At 38.3% G+C, this 18,345-nt stretch overlaps 1 protein-coding gene across 2 annotated transcripts in view; it reads right to left on the bottom strand.

Annotated features, from left to right (window-relative positions):
* The window catches only part of LOC126471462 (delta-aminolevulinic acid dehydratase), a 57,436-nt gene that overhangs the window by 5,251 nt on the left and 33,840 nt on the right, over positions 1–18,345 (bottom strand). For both annotated transcript variants that reach the window (XM_050099655.1, XM_050099654.1), the window contains exons 3-7: positions 13,273–13,371; positions 13,029–13,146; positions 3,438–3,670; positions 3,167–3,283; positions 1,249–1,348 (exon numbers count right to left, since the gene is read on the bottom strand). In XM_050099655.1, coding sequence (XP_049955612.1) covers positions 1,249–1,348; positions 3,167–3,283; positions 3,438–3,670; positions 13,029–13,146; positions 13,273–13,371 — 667 coding nt within the window. The remainder of the gene's footprint in view (positions 1–1,248; positions 1,349–3,166; positions 3,284–3,437; positions 3,671–13,028; positions 13,147–13,272; positions 13,372–18,345) is intronic.

Here is an 18,345-nt window from a genome sequence, read left to right as displayed (position 1 = left end):
ATACTGCCACTAAAGTCTTTTGTCTCTTACCAAATAGTATCAAAAGTCTGACAGATAACCAACAAGTATTTAAGAAGAAATTAAAAGAATTTCTGAATGACAACTTCTTCTACTCCATAGAGGAATTATTAGATATAAATTAAGAAAAAAAGAAAAAAAAACAAAAAATAAAAAAGTTGTTGTATTAACTTAATTATGTTGTTAAATTAACTTAATTATGTCATGTATTGGAAAATTTGACTCGTTCCACATCATTATGAAATATCGTATTCATGGTCCATGGAACTAGTATTAATCTAATCTAATCTAATCTGGCATTTAGGCATTTCACTGTTGTGGGGAAAACTATTGTTTGATCACTATCATACTGAACATAGTTTAAAAAATGTAAATATCGTTTTCCAAAACATAACTATAGATGATTTGCTTTTTTTCCCTCAAGGTCTTCCTCAGTTTTATACAGTAGATATTCTGTTCCTACAAAATGAGAATTTTTATGAACACTGACTCATTTACTGCCTCTGAAAATCTCACTGAACTATTTCTGGTGACAGCCAGCCATTGCTTGTGAATGCTCACATTTCTTCTTCTAACTCTAAACAACTGTTCTCAGGTAATTCACTCTACACTACAAAATATAATCTAAATCAAATCTATTTTCAATTGACTTCACTCTCAATTAATGCAAGTAGTCCATTATTTATGAAATTTAAAATGTTCAAATGTGTGTGAATTCCTAAGGGACCTCACCTTTATGAAAGAGTTGATATTTTTAAACTAGCTACCTTCTGGTACAGATTCTAAGTATAATATTAGCTTACGCACAACTACTTAATTTTTTTTAAAAATAATAACAATAACATTATTAAAAATAATAATATTTTGTATGAGCTTCACTAATATTATTACACATTACGAGGAAGGTTATTTGGAACTGCTCATTTTAGTGGATGGGGGTGGGGCAGGGTGGTTTTGTAGCACGTCAGACAGCATCCTATTAGGTGAAACTCAACCATTTGAACAAACTAAGAATAAAATATGTCCATGGCATATTTCAAAATAAAATCAACTGTGAATAAAGAGAGTTTGTCATTGTAAATTATTATTGAACATACATAATTCCTGAACAACAGCAACAGCAACTACAACCACCACTATTTTGAGAGTTAGCCTCAGTAGTCTCTTGATTTTTTTTACTCACAATTCATATTTATAACGTTAAAATGTTGTATATCCAAAGCAACATACCTGCTCTTCTCATTGCAAGTAATACCTCTTCTAATGCTTGTTTCAAATCCAACGCACCAGCGTTTGCAGCATGATACAGCATTGCATATTCTCCTGATACCTATAAAGAAGGCATCTGAGAGAACATATTTCAATAGAGGAAAGGAAACTAAGATCAAGAAACATACAAAGGGGAACCCAGAAGTAAAGATAATTATCATCCTGCGAGCAGAGGATCAGAAGAGCAGAAGTGGGAGACTATTCTGCTACAGATCTCCACAATACACAGTTTTTAATTACTGGCAAACAAATTTCTGTGGAAGTATCTGTAAGGTACAAGTACTTGCCTAGTTTTACTGCTGTAGAAATGACAAAACTACATCCTAACACCCAATTTTATCAAAAATTTTTATAAGCAATGAGACCTAATCTAATACGTGTGACCCAGAGATTGAGGAACAATCACACCTGAGGAAGACTACTTCATACTGTGTCCAACGGTAACTGATGCGGGATCGATGAGCTGCTCCGTGCTCATGTGATATACTTGCAAATGCACTGTGCATGAATTCTGGCATTATATTCCGGTCATTAGGTTTGTGGGGAATAAATAGAGAATAAATAGTATTCATTTTTTGCCATGCAAAACTGGTAAGAATCAATGTGGAAACTATATTCTTTTTCTTACATAAAAGGAATAGTCCACCATGATTTCTCCCCCCCAAGATACCACAATTACACAACTTTACACCTTTCAAATGTTAAAATGGTTTTATGGGACACTGCAGAAGCAAATGGCCTGCATTGTGGTGCATTAAGGATTGACTGCTACTTTACAACAATACTTCTGCTCACTCAGCATTTGTCCCTAGCTGTTTTTGGCCAAAACTAAAATCACAACTGTTTTAGACCCGTTCTAATCACCATATATGGCTCCCTGCATGTTTTCCCTGTTTGTTAGAAGAAAAAATAAGTCTCAAATTGGAATTGTTTTCATGACATAAATGATGTGAAACAAGATCCACCAAACATTTTAAAAAGCATTATGAAAATTAGCACCTAGTGCATAGCACAAGTTCCTTCCAGCAGAATCTGTCAGTACCACCCACCCCCAAGCAGGAAAGGAACTACTGGGCTCAATCATAACAGAATAACAATATATTTCTCCAGCAACATATTGTCTGTGACCCATTTAGCATACATCAATATTGTTAATGAGGTATTCAAAAATTTACCCACTAATTTAACTTCTTTTGAAACTAACCAGATGGCAGATTTCACATGATCATTAATAGTGTGAAGTATCACATAATCATAAGGAATCACTTGTAAACAGCTACAGGAGTATGAACAGTATTTCTGCAGTAAGGGAACAGGTGAAAGAAGAATGCTGTTTATCATAGCAAAAGACAGTTGAATTTATTGGGCCTGTTCACGGCAGCAGTTCACATTATGCTGTAGTTTTTTGAAGTGCGAAAGCTTTGTTCTTCATGAGTTTCTCACCACTAAATGAGTAGGTGATACATTGTGTCTAATAATTAATAAAGCTGGTTATGATCCTAAGATTTGAAAGTCACATGTAGTGCCACATGAAAGGCATTGTTACGAATAATGAAACCTATTTTTATCATAATAATGTTACAACCTCAGCGGAAAACAGATTGCTCTATTGTCCTCTATTTTAACTGTGTGATTAGCGTTAAGACTTTTACCAAGAGAAATATTTTAGAAACAAAAAGCTACATAAATATACATGTTAACCTGACTGTAAACCACTAGAAAATTTTAGTAATTTAAGTGACCTTGAGACAACACAAATTAAGTTGAATAAATAGTAATATTAATTCCCTGCATAATTAAAGCATAAAAATGTAAAAAAAAGAACCCATTAGAAAACTTCCAACAAATTTCTACAATAGGTGAAACTGACTTTCCTCACCTGGAAAACAAACAATGGGTATTCCGGATGGTTCTCTTTTGTCTTCTTGACGATGTCCAAATATGGTAGCCCTGGTTTGACCATTAACATGTCACATCCTTCTTCTACATCACGTGACTTCAGGCACAAAAATAGTGAAAGACATTCAGTAACAAATAGAACAGTGAATACAATAAAAAACATAGTAAATTTACTATTCTTCATTATGCGTAAGGTTGTTTTCACAGGATATATCAAACTGATATAAAACTGCAACAAATGTGTTACATACACAGGCCCTTGCTGCTAATCCTTGACTGCCAGGTGGCAACTGGTAGCATTTTCTGTCACTGAACACAGGAGCTGATTTTGTAACAGAACGGAATGGTCCATAAAACCCTGATGCAAATTTGGCAGAATACGATAGAACAGCAACCCGATTACCAAATCCAGCTTTGATAAGATACTCCTTAATAGCACCAACACGGCCATCCATCATGTCAGATGGTGCAATTATATGTGCACCTGCAGATCAATAGAAAAATTGGAATTGCAGTCTTTTGAATCTGTCACATGTGATACTGTTAAGTAAAAATGATAGCCTTATGTAAACTTCAAATAAAATAAATATAACTCACAGTCCTTACCATCACCATCTCAAGCTAAACATCTGCTTGACACTGAGGATACTTGACAAGTACTTGCTCTCTTTGACAAAGGTAGGAGAAGGAATCTGCTGTGGCTTTTCATAAGGAACTATCATTTTGTTCACCGAGTGTAGTGATATATCGAAAACAAAGTCTACATCTGTGTGGTCACACCAAGATTGAAACCATGGTTCTCCAATTATGAATCCTGTGTTTCATCGCTGTACCATCTCTCACAGTGCCATGATATCTGGAGGAAAAAAGCTGCTGGCAGCAGTAGCCTTCACAAGATGAACAAATAAAATATTACAGTTTAAGATGAAGTCTACTTTGGGTTAAATGGGTTAATTTACTAGCTACAAGCAACAGTATGGGCTACTGCTTGCTGCCAACAAAGCAAAACATAGTTCCATGAAGTCAGAATGTAAGCAGTGTTTCATAACATACGAAATGTTTCTGAGCAGCTACCAGTGAATTCAGCAATTGCTGATACAAAGAAATAGCTTATACTCATTTGTATTATGCTTTGAGGGACTGATATATCATTTGGTGCAAATGCAAAGAACAAGAAATCAACACAAATTATCCATAGAGAATTTAAAAAAAAAAAAATCTTTAGAGAGCTGGACTGAAATTTTTATGTGCTTTGAATGTGACCAAAAAGCTGACAAACTGGTTGAACTAAGAGGTACCAACTCCCACTTACAATGTTTTCCTCCCAATGTGCCAATGTCAGACAATAGCATTTCATCATACATTACAATCTATAATGGACATCGGCTCTTTTCCTTTACACACCTGCCATTAAATCTAGCTTTGTATGAAAGTTAAAATCTAACAGTTTACTAATAAATATACCCGATTGCTGTTCAACCTCTCCTTCATGATATGAGGGGCAATCTGTCCTAAGAGTCATATTGTAATTTAATCCTTGATTTTTCATTGTTCAGCAAACATGTACGTTAGTGAATTGTATTTAAAGAGCTTTTTGGTACAGTTTTTGTTAATGGGAAAGGAAATAAAAATGTCAAGCCCTCATGAAGGTGATAGTCAGTAAATAAAATAATTTTAACCATTTTCTCCTCTGGTCATTGCAAGTAACAACCACTTAAACCCTCACTCTTAAGAAAAGGAGAACCATTTCCTTTAAAGAATTTGGAACTTCTAAATTATGAATAAGATCTATTAAGATTAGTAAATGCAATATGTGCTGCATAAATTACTGTCTATATATCAGTACCAGAACCTTGAATACCACCCTAATACCAACTGACTGTTCATACCTTGTATACTACTGATCCAGGCACTATTCTAGAATCTGTGTATGAATGCTGTTGCACTATGTGGTAATCAATGTGTAAAATTCTTTGCTGCTAGTCAGCTATGGAGATGTTTATTTGCTGACGTATTCTCCAGAACTTAGGAGTGATACATGGAAACAGATTCCCACAATTATCTGAAACACGAACGACACTACAATGGTCACTACTACATTATCAGTGTAAAGTCTTAATTACATTCATTAATGTAGAATCAGAAACAGAATTATAAACAGGCACTGGGTCCACTTGAAACTGTTGCATGCGTTCCTGCATGCTTGCATAGAAACTTCACACAGTCACTGGACCTCTTTTCAGACACTGTAATGTGACGTGTTCAAGAGAGACCTGAGAAACAAACCTGCTAGCAATAAGCAGACCTCAGACCTCTGTCTATTTTCCAATGGAAACTGCTGTAATAATTTAAGAATTTTACAGTATAACACAGTTCTTCTTATACCCTGCACATATAAAAGCTTTTACAATCTAATGTTATTTATATTTGTTTGTAGGACAGCACTATTACCCTCTGTGCATGGGTAGCTCTTTGTACAAGGGAATGCAAGAGTAGATTTATAGGCCTGCTCACTACTTACATTTTCCAGGAATATTTACAGGCACATTTATTTTGCAGTCATCAATTACTTTTTCCAATGGTTTCCTATTTGATGACTTCAATGGATGCAATGCTATGTCACAGTAACAGTGCAGTTACAGTGTCTGCAGCTGTTGTGCTGTGTGCCAACATTGGTAATAAATTGCATGATGACAATGGGAACTGAACACAATGAATCAAAAATCAGTTGTCGGCAAGGCCATTCCATGTCAAGACAAAGTTTAGAAAAAGTTCCTGAATGACCATCGTGGATTTTCCTGAAATTTTGTATGAACATTCACACATGTTCCCAATGAAAATTGGTACAGTTTACTTTCATCAATGTAATACTTGCAGAGATATAGTCATTTGTTTGGCCCCCATAGTACAGCTATCAACAGTGCACACGAGTTTTCAGAACTTTGACACAAATAATATCCCCAGCAATATTTTCTTGAGAGGAAATAAACTAGGCCATCTTGTACAACTTTTTGCGTTCTCTTAAATGAAATAATAAAAAAAAGATTTACCTAGCAATTTGCATGTGGATAATTTGAAGCAAAGTCTGCTGAAAAAATAGCTCCTTGAAAAAATGAGAAGTTTAGCTTTTCATATATTTTGAAGTAATTGCGGGGTACACCTGAAACTTTCCACATAATAACTTACCAATACAATGTTTAAAATTTCATTCTCCTACTGCTTTCCAATAGTTTACAAATTGAGGGAAAAATTGTCAATTTTTCAAAACACCAAAAATGGCTTTTTTGGCCCACTTTTAGAAAAAAAAGTCTTCTGTAAACTTTTTTAAAGCCTTTTCATTAGAAAGACCATGTTCTACACCACCTAAATGACTATTTGGTTTTGTAATGTGGGCAAACAAGAACCTAAAAAAAGTCTGTAAAGATGGTGGTTCACTGAAAATGGGCCCATATTCTGCAGGTACTCAAATCTGATATCTCTTACTATGTTCTGCAATTGTTTACTAACCTCAGTGGAAGATACTATCAAAAGTCCTGGTGACTATGAAATGAACTCGAGTCAGAAAAACTGCATGTAAGGAGGCCTTTTTTTTTCTTTTTTTTTTTTGACATCTCTACAGCATTCAGCTCTCCAGATTTCGTTTTATAAAAAATGAAATGGAATAAGGAAACCAATTAAAAGAATATTTTCTCTTTCTTGTGGCTCTAATAATCTGAGGTAATCATATTTGAAAAGTGTAATTTTTTGGATTCTGTCTAATCAAAATGTCTTCCCAAACAATCCCATCAGGGCCATCATCTGCCCTGGCTGTATTCTACAGTAAATTAATGAACCCCGTAAAAATAAATAAATAAAAATAAATAAATAAAAATAAAAATAAATCAAGCACCCTGATGCAAGCATACACTTAGAGAGACCTTTCTAGCTTCTGACACTTATAGAAATGCATCATCAGTTTTGGGTTCTATGTAAAAAAAAAAAACAACCTTGTCAGGTCTGGGAACCTGTGGTAAAGAAACTCACCTGTGGCTGCTGTTGCACAGCTATTGGGTGTGGCCCCTGCAGTGATGGGGTTATGGGTTTTCTCACTTTCAAATGAACCAGCAGTGGTTAAACCAATATGGACCAAATCAACACATTTATACTATGATCAGCCAAAACACTGACCACTGTCCATTGTGATGTCTGATGCCACCTGGTGGCATTGTGGGCTCGTGAAACGCTAATAAAAGAATGTAAGTGGAGCAGACACAGATAGGGGATCACCCTAGTAAAGATATGTGCTGCAAACGGGGTAACCCATTGAGATAAGTGACTTTCTCAAAGAGTATAGCCTATGAACCAGTATCTCTAAAACAGCAAAGCTGGTAGAATTTTCATTCCTACTCTTGTGAGCATCTGCAGAAAGAGGTAGAAGGATTACTACCACTAGGTGCAAATGGTTTGATGTCCATGAGCCTTCACAAACCGTGTGGTTTGGAGGCTTGTTTGTTCTTAAAGTAGGATAGATGGTGATCTGTGGCATCTCTGCCAAAACAGCACAATGCTAGTGCACAAAAAAGTGTTTCTGAGCACACTGTTAATTGTACATTTTTCAACATGGAGCTCTGCAGCAGATGACCCCAACATGTTCACATGTTGACCCAAAGATTACAGTGGGCACAGGACCATCGAGATTCGACTGTTGATTGACGGAGATGTGTCCGCTCTTTGCATAAATCACATTTTTGCTACACTAGGTTGGTGGTCGTCGCCACAAGTGCCGCCACTGAGGCTGAGCCAGAACCATGCTACAGCGGTCTGAGAAGCACTATAGTGAACTCACGTTGATGTCTCTGTGACCAAATTCGCCTGATGTAAATCCTGGGAAACCCATATGGGTCACTATCAGGCACCATCACCACGTACACATAGCAGCGGCTCATTATTTACGTGAATTGCATGACCTGTGCATAGACATCTAATGCCACATTCCTCCACAAACCTACCAAAAATCTGTCAGATCTCTGACATGCAGAATCAGAGATGTATATTATTCCAAAGATGGACAAACATGTTATTAAGCAAATGGTCATAATGTTTTGGCTCATCAGTGTACAATTTTCCATGTGTACACTGATACTCCACATTAACTTAACTATGCTAACACAATGTACGCTATACTTTAGACCAGAATTAAACTAGCCCTTCAGCAGCATTACACAATAGAAAACACATACTAATAATTCTCTACAACTTGAATCCATTCCAAAAAGAAGTCGGGAAGACTGCTGTGAACATCACCTGCAGTTTATTTACACACTGTGTACTGCAGTTGTTATGCAACAATTACTACCATAATCTCCACTACTTCCACAATACACAGTTAAATTGTGAAGTTTATAACCAGTTCGATTTTGTAGTTATAGAATAAAGACATACTGAACTATGTCATGACAAGTTGTGAAAAAATAAACCCCTCTTTTGAAATTTTGAGTTATTTGGGCTTTATCTCACTTCCTCCTCAATGCTTTTAATATTGCCCGTCCCAGAAAGCACTAAATAACTGTAGAACATAATAAAAGATGTCAGATTTGAGTACTAGCAGAATATGGGCCTATTTTGAGTGCACTTCCACTATGCCCGGCCACTTTTAAGAAAAAATTGCCAGAGGTATTATGTCTCAAATTGCTGAAAACTCATGTGCACTGTTGACAGCAGCACTATGGGGCCAAACAAATGACTACATCTCTGGAAGTATTGAATTAATGATTATGAAACTTTACCAATGTTCAATGGGAACATATGTGATTGTTCATAAAAAATTTAATCAAAACTCACGAGGGTCATGTGTGAACCTCTGAACCACTTAGCATGAAATGACCCAGTACCCAATCAGAATGTTTGTTCATAAATAAAGGTAGCTTGTATTCTGTTCTATAAGATTAGAATTTACCAACACTGACAAAATTTTTTGGTGGAATAAGATATACAAGTAGCTTATTGCAATGACGAACATGTATCTGGGGCTATGTTAAATGTCAATTTATTGTGGCAATAACATTTTTCCGCTGAGATTCATTCTCTTCAGCAACACACATCCAAATTGTAATATTGCAACTTAACCTATGACAGACTACATTATAGATCAGTTTGTCAGCACACATGGTCTTTTTCCAGATCTCCGTATTAAAAGGAAAAGTAATTAATTGGTATCTTCTGCCAAAAGTAATCATCAGATTCGGTGATTCTGACTAGCTACTGTATACTATCACCTGATTGACCACGATCAACATCAGCACGCAACTCAATGAGTGCACTTCAGTCCCCATCACCCTACCAGTTCAGATAGCAATCAACAGCTGCATATAGTATCTGTCTTAAACTTTAACATAATTATTACTAAAATCATGCTAAAAATATTGGCACAGATCAACTAAATTTTCCTTCTTTCATAGAAATGTATCAGACTTGCCAATATGCCCACGTATATCTCATTAAAAATAAATTAATTAATCAATTAATTAAAAACATAAAATAATAATAATAATAATAATAATAATAATAATAATAATAATAATGTTTAATGCATCAAAATAATGTTAATTGAGCAAATGAAGCAACAAATTCAAATACTTGAAAGTAATGTTAGCAGCCAACTAAGTTTATTTTCTTCAGGTAATTGGGTTAATAACACACATCCACATCTGGTTTAAGGTCCAAGCAGCACAAGCAGCCGCATGGGACACCAAGCTAAGAGGGGTGCCAAAGGTGCCCCTAGCACATCATTTGTACGGGGGCATTCCATACTTAGCAGCAAAAACCACCCACTTTAACACTTGATGGATTTAGATTTATTTTTAAAGATATTACCAAAATCCCAAGTAACAGCAACTAATGTTTAAGGAAGAGAGGGAAGGGTGCCAAGGACAAATAATATATCATTCATATGGAAAAATATGAGGCAGCAGGATGCATAACTATGTTGCTTGTCTACATCTACATCTACATCTACATCATTACTCTGCAATTCACATTTAAGTGCTTGGCAGAGGGTTCATTGAACCACAATCATACTATCTCCCTACCATTCCACTCCCGAACAGCGCGCGGGAAAAACGAACACCTAAACCTTTCTGTTCGAGCTCTGATTTCTCTTATTTTATTTTGATGATCATTCATACCTATGTAGGTTGGGCTCAACAAAATATTTTCACATTCGGAAGAGAAAGTTGGTGACTGAAATTTCATAAATAGATCTGACCGCGACGAAAAATGTCTTTGCTTTAATGACTTCCATCCCAACTCGCATGTCATATCTGCCACACTCTCTCCCCTATTACGTGATAATACAAAACGAGCTGGCCTTTTTTCCACCCTTTTGATGTCCTCCGTCAATCCCACCTGTAAGGATCCCACACCGCGCAGCAATATTCTAACAGAGGACGAACAAGTGTAGTGTAAGCTGTCTCTTTAGTGGACTTGTTGCATCTTCTAAGTGTCCTGCCAATGAAACGCAACCTTTGGCTCACCTTCCCCACAATATTATCTGTGTGGTCTTTCCAACTGAAGTTGTTTGTAATTTTTACACCCAGGTACTTAGTTGAATTGACAGCCTTGAGAATTGTACTATTTATCGAGTAATCGAATTCCAACGGATTTCTTTTGGAACTCATGTGGATCACCTCACACTTTTCGTTATTTAGCGTCAACTGCCACCTGCCACACCATACAGCAATCTTTTCTAAATCGCTTTGCAACTGATACTGGTCTTCAGATGACCTTACTAGATGGTAAATTACAGCATCATCTGCGAACAACGTTAAGAACTGCTCAGATTGTCACCCAGGTCATTTATATAGATCAGGAACAGCAGAGGTCCCAGGACGTTTCCCTGGGGAACACCTGATATCACTTCAGTTTTTCTTGATGATTTGCCGTCTATTACTACGAACTGCGACCTTCCTGACAGGAAATCACGAATCCAGTCGCACAACTGAGACGAAACCCCATAGGCCCGCAGCTTTATTAGAAGTCGCTTGTGAGGAACGGTGTCAAAAGCTTTCCGGAAATCTAGAAATACGGAATAAACTTGAGATCCCCTGTCGATAGCGGCCATTACTTCATGCGAATAAAGAGCTAGCTGCGTTGCACAAGGACGATGTTTTCTGAAACCATGCTGATTACGTATCAATAGATTGTTCCCTTCGAGGTGATTCATAATGTTTGAATACAGTATATGCTCCAAAACCCTACTGCAAACCGACATCAATGATATAGGTCTGTAGTTCGATGGATTACTCCTACTACCCTTCTTAAACACTGGTGTGACCTGCGCAATTTTCCAATCTGTAGGTAAAGATCTATCGGTGAGCGAGCGGTTGTATATGATTGCTAAGTAGGGAGCTATTTGTTGTGACAGTGCCACGAGATTTAAAAGTGCCGCCACATCAGTGCGCGAACACGGTGATAGAGGCGCTCCGCAGCTCGGCCGAGCACAGGAGCGCCACCTGGCTATGAACGGCGCCGGCCGCATGTCACGGCACGGCAGTCGAATGACAGATACGGAGTTAGTAGCATGTAACCCGCTATTGTTTCTACTTTGGTGTATCCACGCAATTTATTAGTGATTAAAGGTTATAACACTATTTTATCAGTGTAATCTGAAAGGAACCTAATCTGTATACAATCTGGACCTGAAGACTTAGACTTGCCCGTATCAAGCGATTTGAGTTGCTTCGCAACCCCTAAGGTATCTACTTCTAAGAAACTCATGCTAGCAGCTGTTCGTGTTTCAAATTCTGGAATATTCCATTCGTCTTCCCTGGTGAAGGAATTTCGAAAAACTGCGTTCAATAACTCCGCATTAGCGGCACAGTCGTTGGCAACAGTACCATCGGCACTGCGCAGCGAAGGTATTGACTGCGTCTTGCCGCTTGTGTACTTTACCTACGACCAGAATTTCTTTGGATTTTCTACCAAATTTCGAGACAATGTTTCGTTGTGGAACCTATTAAAGGCATCTCGCATTGAAGTCCGTGCCAAATTTCGCGCGTCTGTAAATTTTAGCCAATCTTCGGGATTTCGCATTCTGAACTTCGCATGCTTTTTCTGTTGCCTCTGCAACAGCGTTCAGACCTGTTTTGTGTACCATGGGGTATCAGTTCCATCTCTTACCAATTAATGAGGTATGAATCTCTCAATTGCTGTTGCTACTATATCTTTGAATTTGAGCCACATCTCGTCTACATTTGCGTAGTCAGTTCGGAAGGAATGGAGATTGTCTCTTAGGAAGGCTTCTAGTGACGGTTTATCCGCTTTTTTAAATAAAATTTTTTTGCGTTTGTTTCTGGTGGATTTGGAAGAAACAGTATTGAGCCTAGCTACAACGACCTTGTGATCACTAATCCCTGTATCAGTCATGATGCTCTCTATTAGCTCTGGATTGTTTGTGGCTAAGAGGTCAAGTGTGTTTTCGCAACCATTTTGTGTGAAAAAATATTCTTGAACTGGCCCTATACACATGCTACTGTATAGTACCTTTGCTCCATTGAATGTAACTGTACATCTTCATATAAAATGACAATATCACTTATCAAAATGTACATGAAAGCTGATAAAGCTACTCAAATTAAATACTACCTCTTGGTTTCGTGCACACAAGATGGGTCTGCTGTATATAAATTTCTTAATTAGGCCTACGCCATTATGTGGGTGGAAAAGCAGGGGGAAAAACTTAGCAGACTCCAAAGTAGCACAACAACCAACAAATTACTTAAACTGTGAAAAGCTTTTCACATACTTTCTGGAAGGAACATCTAAATATCATACTTACAGATTGTCTGGTTAAACAGTTCACTTACCAGCATTCGCGTATGATACTGCAACTTCTGCAATTCTTGCAATACTTGCTTCATTATCGAGGACACCATCCTTCATGAGCCCACAATGTCCATGACTAGTATAGGAACAAAGACAGACCTATTAAAAGAGAACACCACTGAAACATAGAAGTTGTTGTATTTCAACTGTTGCATCACACACAACTGTTGTGTGATGCATTGCACTTTCAATGAGGAACTCAACAAATAACTTCAAGGTACTTACATCACAAGCTATGACCAAATTTGGAAACCAGTTCCTCAGTCTTGGTAAAGCCATCATCACTGGATTCTTTACTGAGTCTGCATGACTTGCTTTTTCATCCTGAAAATGTTAACCAAAAAGGTGCTTATATTTGAACTGTGCCTGGGTGAGCATGATAGATCTAATTACATTACAAAGGCCACACAAAACTAATAAGGAATATTCAGTACAAAAATCCACAATAAGTTAGCAAATAAATGAAGCCACTGGATAAAACACATCAAGCAAGATGGCAACGGGATTAAGGCACTTTACTCATTTTGGAGGACCCAGGCTCTAATTCCTATTTTGTTATCCAGGCTTATATTTTTCATAGTTTCCTAAAATCAGTTAAGGTGAATTCCAGAACAGCTCCTTTCAAAAGGACATATACAGCTTCTTTCCCTGTCCAAGTAGGTTGGGGGAGATGGAGAGGAGGTGGTAATAATGTTTGATTCAGGACAATCAACAGCATTGTTATCAATGCCCTGATGAATATAAATACATGGATTTTTTGTGAACTGAGCAAAGAAGTCCCTTCTTACAAATAACATTACTGTAATGGTATACCATGGAAATATAGGAGCAATTTTTTCATAATGTGTGACAATGTTAACATTTGGGAGAGAATGAGTAGAAGCCCCTTTGGATCGACCTATGGAGTAACGATGCACCACACCACACACTTATGTCCATGCAGCCAAACTCTATACAGTCTCAACTTGGGCGCATTTCACAGCATTCACTCCACCATTCTGAATCTAATATTAAAAGTGGAGTAACATTATAAAAAAAGAAAATTTACACATATTTTGTTGTTATAAAAACTGACAATCATGATACTCTGCGAACTATGGATGAAGAGTAACAGGCAGGTTCCATTTTCCTAGATTCCAAAAAGCATTCGACATGATATCCCACTTCAGACTTAACGAAGGTAACAGCATATGGAATAGGTTCCCAGATAACTGAGTGGCTCGAAGACATCTTAAGTAACAGAAGCCAGTGTGTTCTCATCAGCATATGCTCATCAGAGACAAGGGTATCATTTGGAGTGCCTCAGGTGTTGTGACTCACCGATCTTTCAAAGTGTCGCTGCACAGTTACGCGCGTCCTCTACATGCGGCGCTGTCTGCCAGCCAAGCAGCAGCAGCACCACCACCACCACCTAAGTGGCCAGCTAGCCAGCGGCCGCTAGCCTCGGACTCAGTTATGATTTGACTGTTAAAGTGTACACACGTCATACTCTGTTTACTTGATCTGTGACTTTCATGTATTGCGTCTTCCTTGAAATATATTTGTTCAACTTGAAGTTATAACAATTGGCGACAAGGATGGGATTTTTCTTTTCCATCGTTGACCCACATGTTTCCATGGCTACTTTAGAGCAACTATTGCAAGTTCTCATAGAACAGCAAACGCTTCTCACAAATGTGATTCGTGATTTCGTCGTGGCATCAAATGTGGGGCGTCTCTCGTCGTTGTCTCTACCTACTTTTCCTCCTTATGACGAGATGGCGGAAGACTGGTCTGATTACGAAAAACTTCTTCGACAGCACTTCTTGGCATTTCATGTCGCAGACGAACAAACATGTAAGTTTCTGTTCCTTTCATGGATTTCACCCCAAATGTATTGGTTGTTGTCGAAATTGGCTCCTTTGAAAGATCCTGCATCTTTGTCCTTTGCTGAAATGTGCTCACTTCTGTCCATCTATTTTCAAAAGCAAACGCATGTGGTAGCCTCTCGTGTTGCCTTTTATTGTTGTCAAAAACAACCGAATCAATGCTATCACGCTTGGGCTGCTGAACTTCATGGCCTCAGTAGAAGGTGTCAATTTGTTACTGAAGTTCACAAAGAATCCTATGCCGATTCCATGGTACGGGATGCTATTATCCGATCGGCACCCGACAAAGAAGTTAGGCAACATGCCCTTCAGTTGGCAAAACCGACTCTATATGAAGTCCTATCCATCGCTCAGTCTTTTGAAATTTCTCGTGCCGCTGGAGCACAAATAGAAGCATAGGGCGATGCCAGGGAAATACAACCTCTGTGCGATGTTGACGAAGCGTGTGGCGTGTCCCCACCGGCCGAAATGGCCACAGTATGCTCCCAAGCACAGCCTCGGCCTAACTGTAAACAAACCTCTAAGAAACTGCAGCAAAACCCATGGCAACTTCCTTCATGTCCACGGTCTTTTACGAAACATTCACAAGAAGATTGTCCACAACGTTGGGCCGTGTGTCACAAATGCAAAAAAAGGGGTCATGTGTCATCGGTTTGCAAATCCGACCGCATACATGATGTTCATGAACATGACGCTGATTCTGATTCTGTGTTGTCTGTCAATTGTATTTCTTCCCTTTCAGGGAAGTTGTTCCTCACTGTCCAAATACTTGGTCGAGATGTTCACATGCAGGTGGATACTGGTTCTGCTGCCACTATCATCAATTCTCAGACGTATCTTCAGTTGGGTTCTCCAATCCTGTCACCTGTCACTAGGCAATTACGGACTTACAATAAACAGAAGATTTCTCTCTTGGGACAATTTGATGCTGAGGTATCTTACAAATCTGTCGTTCGCACTGTTCCCGTATTTGTGGTCGACCATAGTAATGCAGAGAATCTTTTTGGTTTCGATGCCTTTTGCGTTTTTGGGTTCTCCATAGATGGCTGTCAATAATGTCTCTGATGCTATTCCTTATGCTCAACTGGATTCCTTGTCGACGACATTTTCGTCCCTTTTTTCTCCTGGGTTAGGCCGTGCAAACGACTTTGAAGCTCATATCACGCTCAAACCCACTGCTCGGCCTAAGTTTTTTCAGGCTCAGCCCATTCCTGTGGCCCTTCGTGATCAGGTCGAATGGGAGCTGGATCATCTCACTGCTTTAGGGATCTTGCTTCCTGTCACTTCCAGTGAGTGGTCCTCTCCTGTCGTTGTCGTTGCTAAGCCAAATGGTGATATTCATCTCTGTGGCGATTTCAATGCCACTGTAAATGCTCAATGCCTTATCGACACTTACCCTATGCCTCGACCTGAAGAATTGTTCACTAAACTTGCCGGAATCCAGTATTTTTCTAAACTTGACCTGTCAGAAGCTTATCATCAACTTCCTCTCGATGCTGCTTCCCGGCAGTTTCTGGTCCTTAACACGCCTTTCGGCCTCTATCAATACCAATGATTGCCATTCGGGGTTGCCAGCACCCCTGCTCTCTTTCAGCGATTCTTGGAACAATTATTGCTCACTGTCCCTGGGTTTATAAATTACCAGGATGACACTGTTGTCACTGGCTCCACCACTGACGAACATCTTCAAAATCTCCGCACACTTTTTCATGTCTTACAGACTGCTAGTCTTAAGTGTAATCATCAGAAATCAAATTTTTTTCAGGCATTTATCACGTACTTGGGGTTTCAACTCTCTTGGGATGGTATTCGTCCGCTTCAGCAAACTGTCGCTGCGATCGATGCAGACACCTTTGAGCCAAATAAAACTGAAGACCCTGAGTAGATGTAGCCTTTGAGTAACATTTAGATTTTTAGGTTTTGGAACATATGGTTATGAACTGAATCAGGGCCTGGAGCCATATTGTGAGATGGGGCAAGACCCATAAGCCCTTAAGCAGTTCCTAGTCAGTGAAAGGTTCATTATATAATTTGGTTTTGTGTTGAGTGAAACATTGGGGGATGTCTTCAACGTTATGTTCCTGCAAAAAAATAGGTAGTCACATAAGAAGAGGATGCCAATGTTGTCACGAACTGTACTGCAAGAACCGAAGCATCAGTACAATGACTATCCTGAAGGATAAGACCTGGAACAATTGTCGATCTTAGGTTGGCGTGAAAAAATGTTTATCTAATTTTTAAAGACATGTACTTTGCACTTATTTTTGGTAGATTTGGATGTTACAATATTTAATCTTACTACAATAACCCTGTGGTCACTAATTCCTGTATTCATCATGAAGTTTGGTATTTGATCAGGAGTGAGTGTCGCCGAGAGGTCTAATACGTTCTTATGACCATTTACATTTTATGCAAGTTCCTGAAGTCACCACTCAAAATAAACTAGCAGCAGGAATGGCTAAAATCTTCTGTGCCAGCCTACAAAGATTTGGAAAGCCATTGTATGATTTGCCTGTCATTAGGTACAAGCTCATGTCTGAAAATACATTCAGACATTCTCAGGTGTGTAAGCCTCAGAAGACCTGTCTTCAAATCACTTTTCTTGGACTTTTATTCATTTAAAGACATTGTTTCATTTTGTGCAACTAAAAACAGAATCAGATAGATATATTTAATAAAAATCACGGTCACATGACTTATAATAATTAAAATGTCAAAGCTGAGTACTTTTCCCCCTCTGCTATCTAAAAGTGCACTAGTTGGCACATTAACATAGACTTAGTACCTCCTATTTACATTATTTGAGACAGAAACATGTTCACAGTGTTCATACATTACCACATTACTTCTCAGCAATTACAGAAGCTCTTGCCAGATAACGTTCACATCAAACCAAACCAAATTAAACAATATCAACAAAAACACACCATGAGTATTGTTTCCCTTCATTCAGTGGTACTACATACATAGCTGTATCAATGATATTCTTCACTCAACACACAAAACCTCTGTGGGCATACTGTCATCTCTGTGGATTGTGCTCACCATGCACATATTCACAAAAGTGTCTTGAGCCCCCTGAGGGGAAGTGGGTGAAATGTGATTTTTTTGTTTTGTTTTTTCTCTCATTCATTATTTACAGTGATTTTGCCACCATGACTCTGGAAGCATCCAGGATGTCTCCTGCGGTTTTCCAGGCTGTGATGGCAATGCGGTATTCATAGTTTCACCCAAGATTGGTTGGTTGGTTTGATTTTTAAAGGGACCAAACTGCATGGTCATTGGTCTCTTGTTCCATTGAACCAAGTCCATGGGATAAAACGGAAAACCAACAGGACACACCACAGGAATTCAAGATGGACGAAAAAAATCACACAAAGCTGAACACACTGGGGGCAACAGAAGACAAGAGAAGCACAGACACACAAGA

This window comes from Schistocerca serialis, chromosome 3 (genome assembly GCF_023864345.2).
Source record: "Schistocerca serialis cubense isolate TAMUIC-IGC-003099 chromosome 3, iqSchSeri2.2, whole genome shotgun sequence".
In the NCBI taxonomy this organism is placed as follows: Eukaryota; Metazoa; Arthropoda; class Insecta; order Orthoptera; family Acrididae; genus Schistocerca; species Schistocerca serialis.
This window is presented reverse-complemented; position numbering and strand designations above follow the sequence as displayed.